Below are 12371 nucleotides of genomic sequence, written 5' to 3' on the forward strand. Positions count from 1 at the left end.
AAAGAAACGGTAAAAAGCTTTATTATTGAAAGGATTTGGTTTTTTAGAGCTACGAGTCTGCCATTTTTTCAAAACTTGCCCAAAAGAACTTATGATTCTTTGTCAATAATACTTAAACCTTAGCAAATTATCTCTTTAACAAGCCTGCGTTACTTAAGATCGTTTTCTGCTTTAACTTTTATTGAAAATAAACGCTTTGTTTCGTGCAATTCGAGTAATAAATTTTGAAATTCCTCGAATGTAGATACGCAGTACGTGTGCGCGTGGACAATAGTAGGCACCGTCCTTAAGGTGTATATATCTTCAAAAACTTTGATTGACGTTCAACAAAATCCTATTTGATTGCAATGGCAAATTGTACGATTCCACATATTCTAATTGACAAGCACTGTCATGTATCAACGATTACTCTTTTTTTCTGTAGGAAAGGATGGCACAGATCCAAAAGAGTCCCTCTGGAATGCAGAGGAAACGCGAGTTTACGAGAAAGAATGGTTTGCCAGGCACAAACAGTACTCAGACCTCCTCCATATCTGTGGGATTGATCGCCTCATGGAGACTATGATCAAACTGCTCTCAGACAAGATGATTGTTGAAATACCGTTACTCATAAAGCAAATGGAAGCCACAAAAACTGAAGTAAGTTTAAAACGGGATTGTGGATCTAAAATGCTCAAAATGGACCGCGCGCAATCACGTTAATTTGGCTTGCAAAAAGAGGGCCCATTTCACGGACCAAATTGAGAGCGCGCCACAGGAAAACATTTCGCGTTTTAATATCTAACATGCTTTATAAAATAACAGCTCGAAGAAGAATTGAAAGGCCTCTCTCAATCAGCCGTACCTGTCACCAGTGAAGGCAAAGGCGAACTGATGGCGAAAATCCAATACAACCTAATTGACACGCTGAATACACTGCTCTTTAACAACACGACAAACTTTGCCGGAGGAGAGAAGGTGCGAAATCGTATCTTGGAGTTCAATAGCGAAATTCTCCAAGTAAATCCCCTGGCTGATCGGACTGACGAGGAGATTGTTAAACTTCTTCGAAAGCTCGAGGGTGCAGCAGCTCCTCTTGGTGACAGCAGTGAAAATAATCAGCTGCTTGAGAGGCTGCTGTACGAAGACTTTCACAAGGAGGGTTCACGTGAGTATGAAACGTCTTTGCTGCTTAAAAACTTAATATTTGACTGCTTTTTCAACATTAAAATATTAATGAATATTTTCGATCTTGGCTTTTGGACTAAATAGTCCATCTTCAGGAATAATTAGTCGCCCCATGTAAGGGAATCCGAAATCCACGAAATTTTGGGCTTTGGAATCCGGAATCCAGGCCTTGGAATCCGGAATCCAGGCCTTGGAATCCGGAATCCAGGCCTTGGAATCCGGCGCGCTTTAACAATAATTAAATCAAAATTTAGATCAGGAAATTGTCGTTTAATATTAGAGGTTATGGGACAAATGAATTCAAAAGGGAGGAGTGGGCTGTTTGCAATACGTTATAGTGTCTGAAACTTAAGGTATGCGCTATTGTCAATTGTTTTTTATCACGCTAGTTATATATACCAGGGACACCTCCCTAGTTATACTGGCAAGTATATCAAATATGATTTTCAGAGAAAGTATCTGAAAATTAACGATAGGGAATTCGGATTCCGCAATGCAAAAGTTTTGGAATTCCGAATCCAGACCCTTGGAATCCGTAATCCAGAGTCTCGGAATCCGGAATCCAGCGCTCGGAATCCCGCCGTAGTCCACCATAAGTCCGGATTCCCTTACATGGAGCGAAATTAGAGCTGGAGGCTGACACCTTGGAAATGGTCATGGGCCTGCGTAACTCCAACGTTTTAATCAGCGGGATGTTATCCAATCAGCTGGCGCAGAATGAGTTCTCGTCTTATGAGTGTACTCCATCAATTCAAAGGTGTAGCACCTCACTTCATTATCAGACTTCCATTCACTTCCATAGATGGACTAGTTTGTCCGAAAGCCATGATCGTTAACAGGTATTTTAATAGCGCAGCGCGCTGATTCTAAAAATAGCTTAAAGATTCGGACAAACATTGCATTCTGTTTAACCACTACGAGGATTATACGAACCGATTTTATTATTTTTACTTAAAGTTACAATAATAACCCGTGTAAACTAAGATCAACTGCGATCGGCTGTGAAAATTATCTGCTGAAAGTAAACTTGTAAGTTTGTTTGTCCGAATTTCGCCCTTGTCTTCGTTTTTATGACGTCACGGTTGCGCTGCGCTATTAAGGTTGAAGAAGGAGTCAAATATTTGAATTATTACGCCACCCAACAAGAACATGTTGGATTCTTTCTTGTTTGGTGTTATGTCAATCCCTGCTGCAGCTAACAATCCAAATGATCTCCCAATGTCCTCTCGGCTATATTCTAAGCTATATAATTACTTATCTCTGTTTTACCCCTGAAGCTCGATCATTAGCTTTTGGTAAGCACGTGTTACCCAGCCCAATCGACAAGCTCACTTCAGTCTGTCAAAAGCTTGTAGAAGATGTGGAAAAAGAGCTCAAAACTATTGTTTTATCTGCTGTGAGGAAAACCCTTGAAAAATTCCCTGATCTGGAAAAATATGTTGAGGTAAGAAGATTAAAAACAAAACTAGCGAGTAAACTAGTGCTGATATACATCGAAGTGAAAAATGGCGACCAATTTGAATAGCTATTCTGCACTGACTAGTCTTTCATGCATGTGAAAACTCTTTCATGTTTTCACGTGAACACGAAGCTAGTCAGTCGCTAGTCAGTGTAAAACAATATTTATTCAAATTGGTCTCCATATTTTGATTCGGAGTGAAGTAATTGAAAACCGATTGATTAAAAATATATGCTTCTTCAACTGACGTTTTCCTTCATCTTTACTCCCACGAAGGACCAAGTTCCAAAACGGTAACTAGACGCCTCTTAGGCGTTAACTCGGGCTACTGCTTGCTACGAGAGCAGTTTTCGTATGACTGTGAAAAGTTCAGTGCCGTAAGCGTGACGTGCCGTGACCGTGATGCTTAATTGGCTGATTTTTTCACGCGCAATGTGATTGTTCGTGACCTTGGCGTGACCGTGTCCGCGCCGTGTTTATGCAAGGGAGCACATTAAAATTTTGTTTGTGTAAGGAAGGTCATTGTTCTTGGTTGATCTATCTAGCGCGCAATCCATCTTGTGACAGGCATTCCTCGTAGTGTTTTGGTTTCGGCCGATCCGAATGGCTTACGATCGTATAAGGAAGGGAATGACAAGTGTAATAGTGTAATACGTCGCTCCGCTCCTCGCAAAATATTCGTCGGTTTTTCGGAGTAATTTCGCTAGCCCGACTAAAGCAAGGAACGCCTGCCATGAAGTGTAGCGCGCGCGCGTAAACAAGAACTACAAGGAACGCTTGCTATATCTTAGAATACGTGCGATAAAATCGAAGATAAACCAACACAATCACAATTTTAACGTGCTCCCTTGGTTTATGCCGTGTTCCGAGTGTATGTGATTGGATGGAGAGTAAATTCTCGTGCAATGTGATTGGTCTGGCGTATCCCTTGCCTTGTCATGACCGTGCTCGTGCCGTGAATCTTTCACAGTCACACGAAAACTGCACTATGTCCGACTGGCGTGTAGCTACATTGATGGCTTTGAACCAAGTTTGGCATCTGTCGTAAATGACAAGTGTCTAAAAAATTGTCTAAGCTTATGTTTGTTGATATTTAGTGCACTTGCATGATTTTGTATTTTTGAAATGCCTACATTTTCAACGGGCATATGAACTCTTCATTGTGATGAACAAATACAGATAATTGTACAGCTTTTTCAAATACATCGCAGTCTTTTTCTAAAGAGTTTATCAAAGTCTTTGTTGCGTGCACACTCAAAAGGACAATTTCGAACCTCCTTAAGACAATGACTTCTTACACGTTGTTCAAGTTACTTACCAATACATTATTTCCGTTTTCCTCTATTCGGCACTCGGCATATTAAAATGCATCTCTCATTCTGTAGGTTTCTCTTGTCAACAAAATCTTCGACAAGAAACAAGCCGAGACCATGATTTTCATCAAGCAGTTCATTCAGATGCAAAAGAAAAGTGTTGATGTTCTAAGTGTCAGTATTCCTCTGCCACAAGACGTCCAAAATACCATAGCTACCTTACTATCCAATCAACATAAAGGTAAGTAAACCTAGCGAAAAGTTCATCCCTGAGGTGTGTCATCCTTCTCCCTGAGGTGTGTCATCCTTCTCCCTGAGGTGTGTCATCCTTCTCCGTGAGGTGTGTCATCCTTCTCCCTGAGGTGTGTCATCCTTCTCCCTGAGGTGTGTCATCCTTCTCCGTGAGGTGTGTCACCCTTCTCCCTGAGGTGTGTCAACCTTCTCCCTGAGGTGTGTCACCCTTCTCCCTGAGGTGTGTCACCCTTCTCCCTGAGGTGTGTCATCCTTCTCCGTGAGGTGTGTCATCCTTCTCCCTGAGATGTGTCATCCTTCTCCGTGAGGTGTGTCACCCTTCTCCCTGAGGTGTGTCACCCTTCTCCCTGAGGTGTGTCACCCTTCTCCGTGAGGTGTGTCATCCTTCTCCCTGAGATGTGTCATCCTTCTCCGTGAGATGTGTCATCCTTCTCCGTGAGGTGTGCCATCCTTCTCCCTGAGATGTGTCATCCTTCTCCGTGAGGTGTGTCATCCTTCTCCCTGAGGTGTGTCATCCTTCTCCCTGAGGTTTGTCATCCTTCTCCCTGAGGTGTAATAATACTTTATTCAAAAATGTAGATTACATATTTTGAAAAGGAAGACATTGAGGTTAGCCCTATATAAGTCCCCTAATTTAAAATAAATAAATAATTTTAAGAACTAATAATATATATATATATATATGTACAATACTAACTTCAAAAAATGTTCATGTGTTTCTTAAGTCTTGTTTTAAATTTATTTACGTTGGGTTCATCTGTATGATTTACTACGTTATTAGGAAGATCATTCCAAGATTTGATTATTCGCACAAAAAAAGAATATTTGTAACAATTTATTCTAGCAGATTTGGTCTGTATTTTAAATTGGTGATTAGCTCTCGTTTTCGTACTTTTACAAAGTTCAAAATAGTCACTGAAATCTAGACCGTTCATCTTGTGTACAATCTTATAGCACTCAACTAGAGAGAGGAATTCCCTTCTAAGTTGCAAAGAGTTCCATTTGAGTATCTTACATCTGTCTTCATATGCCATCTCTTGTCGTTTTTGACCTAGTGCGATGCGTGACGCTCTTCGTTGTATAGATTCAATTGCATGGATATCCTTTACTAGGTGTGGTGCCCAAACTGGGCATGCATATTCCAGAATGGGACGGACCAGTGATTTATAGAGTATGGAAAAGATTTCCTTATTTCTACTACCCGTGGTACGTTTAACTAAACCAAGGACTTTATTTGCTTTATGTACAATTGCTTCTACATGTTTGGACCAACTTAGATCGCTCGACATTATAACTCCAAGGTCTTTGTAGTCATGTACGTTCTTTAATGCTGTGTCGGATATGTGATATTGTGTTCTATTCTTATCACCCTTATGAGTTATCCTCATGGCTTCACACTTTTTAGGGTTAAACTTGACTTGCCAATCCGCCGCCCAGTCTTCTAAAGAAGCAAGGTCCGACTGTAGAGCTGTTACATCCCCAACGTCGGTTAGTCGTCGATAGATCTTAGTATCATCAGCAAACAATTTGATGCTTGATGTTGCTACATTTGGAATGTCATTTACATATAACAGAAACAAGATCGGCCCCAGAATTGAACCTTGCGGGACACCCGATGTTACTGGAGACCAATCAGAAAAGGATCCACGTATTTGCACTCTTTGTTTTCTATTAGTTAGAAAATTCCTGAACCACAATAGTAATTGATCGTCAATGCCATACCTGTTAAGCTTGAAGAGTAGGCGTTCATGTGGAACGCTGTCAAACGCCTTTGACAGGTCTAAAAAGATAACATCTGTCGCTTTTGAGGTATTTCTTGATAAACACCAGTCATTATAGCTACTTAGAAGTTGGCCTACCGTTGATCTGCCTTTTAAGTATCCAAATTGATTTTGGTTTAATAGTTGATGTTCTGTCCAGAAGGCTATGACTCTTGATCGTACTATTTTCTCTGCCACTTTACAAATGATAGATGTCAACGAGATTTGACGGTAATTTTCCTTGTTGTGTTTTGGACCTTTTTTGTGGATTGGAGTTATATTTGCAATTTTCCAGTCCGATGGAAGTGTACCAGAATAAAACGACTTGTTAAACATCTTGCACAGTGATGTGGATAATTCCTTTGCACATTCTTTCAAGATACGCGGTAGTACTTGATCGGGCCCAGGGGACTTGTGAATGTTCAATTCTTTTAGATAACTTTCCACTTCATTAGCTGAACATTGAACGTTGCGTAACTTTTCAGTAACAACAAAGCCAAATTCTGGAAGGATGCATTGTTCTCGTGTAAATACAGATGAAAAGTATTCATTCATGTGTTGTGCTATGTCTTGATCACTTGTCACTTCTTGACTTCCTTCTTTCAGCAACACTAAGTCGTTGGTACCTTTTCGTTTTGATTTCATGTAGTTCCAGAATGGCTTTGAATTGTTCTCGGATTTTAATTTGTTTGCTAGATCTTTCAGATGGTTCCATTTTGCTGAATTGCATTGCTTTTTCAAAGAGTTGTTTAGATTACGGTACGCAGTCCACTGTTCCTCGTTGTTCGATTTTTTGGCTTTTTTATAGAGGGTTTTCTTTTTCCTGCACAGTTTTATTAGATCTTTGGTAATCCATGGTGCACTAATTTTCCTTTTTTGACGGTATTTTGGTATACTATCGTTGACTGCTGCAAAGTAAAGGTCTTTCCAGGTTTCCCAATTGGTGTTTATATCTTCGTCTTCCAAAATACAATCCCACGGTGTTTTATTAAACAGAGCTCTAAGATGATTCCAATCGGCTTTGCTAAATGCGTAGACTTCTTTTTTTGACACACGGTTTTGATAAGGATGGGTGTCCACTTTGAAAGTTATTGAATTGTGGTCGGAGAAGGGTTCTCCGACTTCGAGGTCTTTAATCAAATCAGCATTTGTAGTTAGTACAAGATCTAAAATATTCTTCTCGCGAGTAGGTTCATCAACTGATTGTTGTAAAAAGTTATCATGAATTATTTCTGAGAAGAGTGTGATGTTCAGAGGTTTTTGTAGGTTGGTTGGTAGCCCAGTCAAACTCGCTAAGATTAAAGTCACCAAGTATTAATAAATCCGTAGTTGAAATGTTAGTGAGACAATTCTGAAGGTCTTCTAAAGGTTTGAGATTGCTGTTTGGTGGTCTATAAAACACTCCAATGGTTAACTTCTTGTTGTTGTTCCCGGTAGTTATATCAATAAAGAGTATTTCTGATTGACAATTTAAATCTTCTCTTAAAGAAGTTATAATACAATTTCTCGTGGCAATCAACACTCCTCCGCCATGTCTTCCCGCATTTCCAGGACGGTCTCTTCTATAAACACTATAGTCGTTGCCGAATACTTCGGCGTCCGTTATCGAAGCGTCTAGATGGGTCTCAGTAAGGACTATGATGTCAACTTGGCTTTTGGCTAATTCTAGTTGCAATTTTGCGATTTTGTTTACGATACTCCTGGCATTCGAGTAGAATACTGATAACTTCGAGGTTTGATTTGTCACCTTATTTTTTGTGTCTACATTGTCATTATTGTTTCTGTCGTCGTGGCCAGGGTTAGGATGAATGTCTCCACAAGATAGTATACGAAGCTCCAGTTGAAAACTAGCGTCGTGGTTACTGTAGAACTTAATTCTTTGCTTGTAGAATCGTCTCCGTGGTCGGGCATACCAGAACGCCGAGTTGTTGTTTGAGATTGATACCAAGATGAATTCAACTTGTGCTGGTTTATACTCTTGAAAGTATGGATTCGGTACCAGAATATCATTTTGTCTGAAGACTTGAGTTTCATGTGTTATCTTGCGTTGGCTTTCAGTAAAAAAAGTGAGGATTAACGACCCAATAAGATAAAAACTGCGGAGCCGTTTCAAGTCAGCACGTTTAACCTTCGTCATGCCTGAGGATCTCACATCCATAGAAATCCTTCTCCCTGAGGTGTGTCATCCTTCTCCGTGAGGTGTGTCATCCTTCTCCCTGAGGTGTGTCATCCTTCTCCGTGAGGTGTGTCATCCTTCTCCCTGAGGTGTGTCATCCTTATCCTCTTTTTTCCTGAGGTGTAGTAATTTCTTACGTTTTAGGATCGTTTGGAGGAAATTATCCTTCAACTGAGCCCGGGTTCCTCAAGCAGATCAAGCATTTGTCTGGAAGACTTCATCCAGATGAGCTCGTTCAGTTTATCGAATCTTGTCGTATCAGCGGCGCAAGTTACAAGGTAATTTTTATCCCTATAAAAAATATTTACAGTGTATTAATCATTTGATTATGAAAGATGATCGAGAGATAGTTAACTGAAAATGACTCTCGACTCACTCTTTTTCTAATCTTTGTCATTTGATTTGACTCGGCATTAAATGTAAGATCAGCTCAGAGGTTGTTTCAGGGTTAGATCCCCGGGGGGGGGTAATCCGCCAGAATTTGGGTAGGGATGTTCCGCTGGGATTCTGAAAGGGGTACCCTGTTTATGACAATTAAACCTAAATTGTAGACCCTGTTTATGACAAAAGATATAATTAATTGCACTGAGTTCCTGTTTCAATTATCATGTCATCTCGCGTATCGTTTTTTTGACGACCATAATAACCAGTTTCGGTCAATACGAAAGCAGAAGCCCTGAATATGACAGGAAACTCAGGAAGAACTTGAGTGAAATTGCATACCCTGTTTATGACAAGAAGCTCGAGAAACCATACCCTGTTCAGCGGATCATCCCCGTATAGTCCATATATGGGAGTATCCCCCCCCCCCCGGAGGGGTTAGATCTGCCAGTTAGCCATGCCCTGACTTAGATCAGCCCAGAGGTTGTTTCAGGGTTTTATCTGTCAGTTAGCCATGCCCTGACTTAGATCAGCTCAGAGGTTGTTTCAGGGTTTGATCTGTCAGTTAGCCATGCCCTGACTTAGATCAGCTCAGAGGTTGTTTCAGGGTTTGATCTGTGAGTTAGCCATGCCGTGACTTAGATCATCCTAGAGGTTGTTTCAGGGTTCAACCTGTGAGTTAGCCATGCCCTGACTTAGATCAGCCCAGAGGTTGTTTCAGGGTTTGATCTGTGAGTTAGCCATGCCGTGACTTAGATCATCCCAGAGGTTGTTTCAGGGTTCAATCTGTGAGTTAGCCATGCCCTGACTTATACTAGCCCCCCGTTTCGGGGTTCTATCTGTGAGTTATCCCCCCTGACTTTGATCAGCCCAGGGGTTGTTTCAAGGTTCGATTTGAACTTTTGAATAATTCTCTCTCACACACACACACTTTCCCAAAGCTTGCTCATAAATAGTTCGATCTAGTTTAGTTATTATTTTTTTCTTTTTCTAACCAGGACAAACAGCAGATTACCAACACCAAGAAGAACGTAGTCAAATGTTTCAACACCATAAAACTCAACGTCATTGACACAGTTCCTCGCTGCATCCAGCACTTCTTAATTGCCCAACTCGTCGAGAGCCTGAGGGACGCTCTCAAATCAGGTGAAATGATGGAGTTTCTAAAAGAGAAGGAAACAGTGCGAAGAAAACGTGAACAGTGCCAGAAAACCCTGGATGGAATCAACCATGCTCTGCCACAAACCGAGCAAATTCCTTCAATGCTTCTAAGGATCAAACAGGGGCGCCGAGCAGTGAAACAATAACTTCTTTATACGGCATTACTAGGTAAGGGTCTGGTTAGGGTCTGGCTCGGCGAGGCCACCGAGGCACGGGGTAACAAGTAGCTCAAATAATTTTTTTCGTGTTAAATGTAAGTTCAGGCGTCTGTAGTTTATTTTCACTTCCTACGTATGAGGGAAAAAATCCTTGAGAACGTGATTTCGAAATAGTCGCTGCAGGTGATTTGAATGTGATTCTTGAATTGTGTTATAAGGTCGTTTTAATTGATCAATCATTTTATCAACAATTTTAGACGGAGCTAAGACCCCTTATATTTAGCTCTGTAGTAAATATGACATCAGTAATATATATATATTTCTAGGATAACGACACTTTCTACGCATGGGAAAGGTTTATTAACGATGTTTTTATTTGTATTTACGTTGCTATTCTTGAATAAGCCTGAAGCGAGATGACGTTTTACCCCCGTCTCTAGACCATAATCCTTTTCACACTGCTTTTGTTCTTTAATTATGACTATTGTTCCTGTATTCTCTAAGGAATCAAAAATTTTAATATGAAAGAATTCTAAAAACTATTATGGTACAGAGTCGGGGGTAAAACGTCGTCTCGCTTCAGGCTTATTGCAACCACATGACTCAAAATCTCTCGAGATTTAAAGAACGATGAAACAGCCGCCATGTTGGTTGATCTAACAAGAGAGGCTTAATGAGGAATGCATTGTTAACATCAACCAACATGGCGGCTATGATACACCCCAAGATTAATTTCCTACTATCACTATTAAGTCATTATTAAGGTTGTGTTATGATCAATAGTTAGTTAGTTAGCCAGCACAAAGTTCAAATATTGTTTATTGTATTTACTAAACATATTTACAATGGTAGAAAAAACCGACAGTTTTTAAGGTGACTGCCTACTTTTGGAAATTGATTTAAACTTTTTTTAAAACTTCGATTTTCCGAATTGAAATTTAATGCTGATTCCAAATCTGGAAAGAAAAATAGGGTGTCCCGAGCTCGTTTTCGAGATAATCAGCAATTAATGGAAGCCTACGCACGAGCTTTTGGAGTAAAAATTGCGCCACCGGAATTGATTAGGAAAAAATTAAGATTCATAAGATAATAGTTATTTGCAGACTCTATGATTGCACGAACGAAGGCTTGTCAATCATTCTACAATAATACATGGAAATTTTCGACAAAAAGAGAGAGAGATATATTGATTTGTCATATTTTGTAGTTTCGGTGCTCTTAAAAAATCTCATAAAGTCGAACAAAAATCCCTACGAAAATCTATTTTTTCATGTGTTACTGATTTAAACTTTTTCTAAAATGTTGATATAACCTAGATTTTTAGGAGTTTTTTCGAATGAGTTATTAAAAAATATAGAGTCCAGTGCAAAATTTGAGGGTTTTGCCCTGTTGAAGCTCAAAACGCGTATGGTTCTTCAATAAAATCTTGTAGATTTTTCAGCGGTTTTTGAGCGCGCGCTCATCGTGGGCTCAATTCGAACGTTCAAAAGTAGGCAGCCACCTTAAGCAACAAATTGGTACATCTAGAAAATAGGTAGATATAATAAGTGTAATATTAAAATTTCAAATACTCAAATATTATCTGTAGTTAGACATTTTTTTCATAACTTGGTGGAATAAATTTTGTTTTCAGGCCAGAAATTGCGAGAGAAAAAAAAAGCCTTAAGACGCTTTTACAATCACATACTCGATCATGTATTTCTAGGATATCGTACACCAGGAGCCACTGGGAGTAGCATCCTCGTCATCACCATCATGTTCATCTTCATAACTATTATGTACATCGTTATCATCATCATCATCATCACTGTCTTCGGTATCGCTCACATCTGGTAGGCTGTAACGTCTTACGTGTTTTGCGGTGATAAAACCATCGTCTGATTCCGTTCTGGTAAAAAAAAAAAAAAAAAAAAAAAAAAAAAACCCAAGAGACTTCAACTACATAGCACTAAACACAAAACCTTCAAACCTTAGAATTTTGGCGATACCCTGAAACATCCTCCGGGCTGATCTAAGTCAGGGCCGGGTCAGGGCATAATGATAATGATAATGATTTATGAATTTATATAGCGCCTTTTCTATATGAATATAATCAAAGGCGCTTTACATTGAGAAGTGAATGACAGATTGCTTTTATGCAATTTACAAGCATGAGAGATGGTTAGTATGAAGTGTAGGCATTGAGGGTGATCACTGTCAGGGTTTCTTTACATCCTCAGTGGTTCTTTTACGTCTCTCCTATGATGGTTAGTAATGATGAGTGTGGAGAGACGGGACCACCATTTAAAGTGGTCATCCGAGCCACTTGAAAGTCTAACCATTTGCAGATGTAATTACAAAGGCAGCACTTTCTCCTCAGTTATTTTAAGACCCTGAGTGTTGGTCCGGCCGGAACTCGAACCACGACCTCCCGCACGAAAGTCCGATGCTCTTACCAACTGAGCCAACGGGTTTGCGGTTAACACACAAATGTGGCTAACACATGGCTAACACACAAATCAAATTGGAGTTCAGCTCCTTAAGTTTTGCTGGGAAGTAGAAAAA

The 12371-nt window shown here is 39.9% G+C and overlaps 2 protein-coding genes across 5 annotated transcripts in view; one reads left to right on the top strand and one right to left on the bottom strand.

Annotated features, from left to right (window-relative positions):
- Positions 1 to 12371, top strand: part of LOC116290874 (uncharacterized) — a 41783-nt gene that overhangs the window by 21697 nt on the left and 7715 nt on the right. For 2 of the 4 annotated variants that reach the window (XM_089029572.1, XM_089029571.1), the window contains exons 6-11: positions 425 to 639; positions 805 to 1147; positions 2445 to 2611; positions 4012 to 4180; positions 8272 to 8405; positions 9507 to 9837. In XM_089029572.1, coding sequence (XP_088885698.1) covers positions 425 to 639; positions 805 to 1147; positions 2445 to 2611; positions 4012 to 4180; positions 8272 to 8405; positions 9507 to 9815 — 1337 coding nt within the window. In that variant the 3' untranslated portion in view covers positions 9816 to 9837. Of the gene's footprint in view, positions 1 to 424; positions 640 to 804; positions 1148 to 2444; positions 2612 to 4011; positions 4181 to 8271; positions 8406 to 9506; positions 11404 to 12371 lie in introns of those variants that run through there. The other 2 variants (XM_089029569.1, XM_089029570.1) reach the window with 1 other exon arrangement.
- The window catches only part of LOC148911249 (uncharacterized), a 13915-nt gene continuing 12172 nt past the window's right edge, over positions 10629 to 12371 (bottom strand). Inside the window, exon 10 of the mRNA XM_089029574.1 lies at positions 10629 to 11715. Within this exon, the coding sequence (XP_088885700.1) occupies positions 11529 to 11715 (187 nt within the window). The 3' untranslated portion in view covers positions 10629 to 11528. The remainder of the gene's footprint in view (positions 11716 to 12371) is intronic.

This window comes from Actinia tenebrosa, unplaced genomic scaffold (assembly GCF_029948245.1).
Source record: "Actinia tenebrosa isolate PJP-AT-01 unplaced genomic scaffold, QUT_ActTen_1.0 PGA_scaffold14__42_contigs__length_11649687, whole genome shotgun sequence".
Classification (NCBI taxonomy): Eukaryota; Metazoa; Cnidaria; class Anthozoa; order Actiniaria; family Actiniidae; genus Actinia; species Actinia tenebrosa.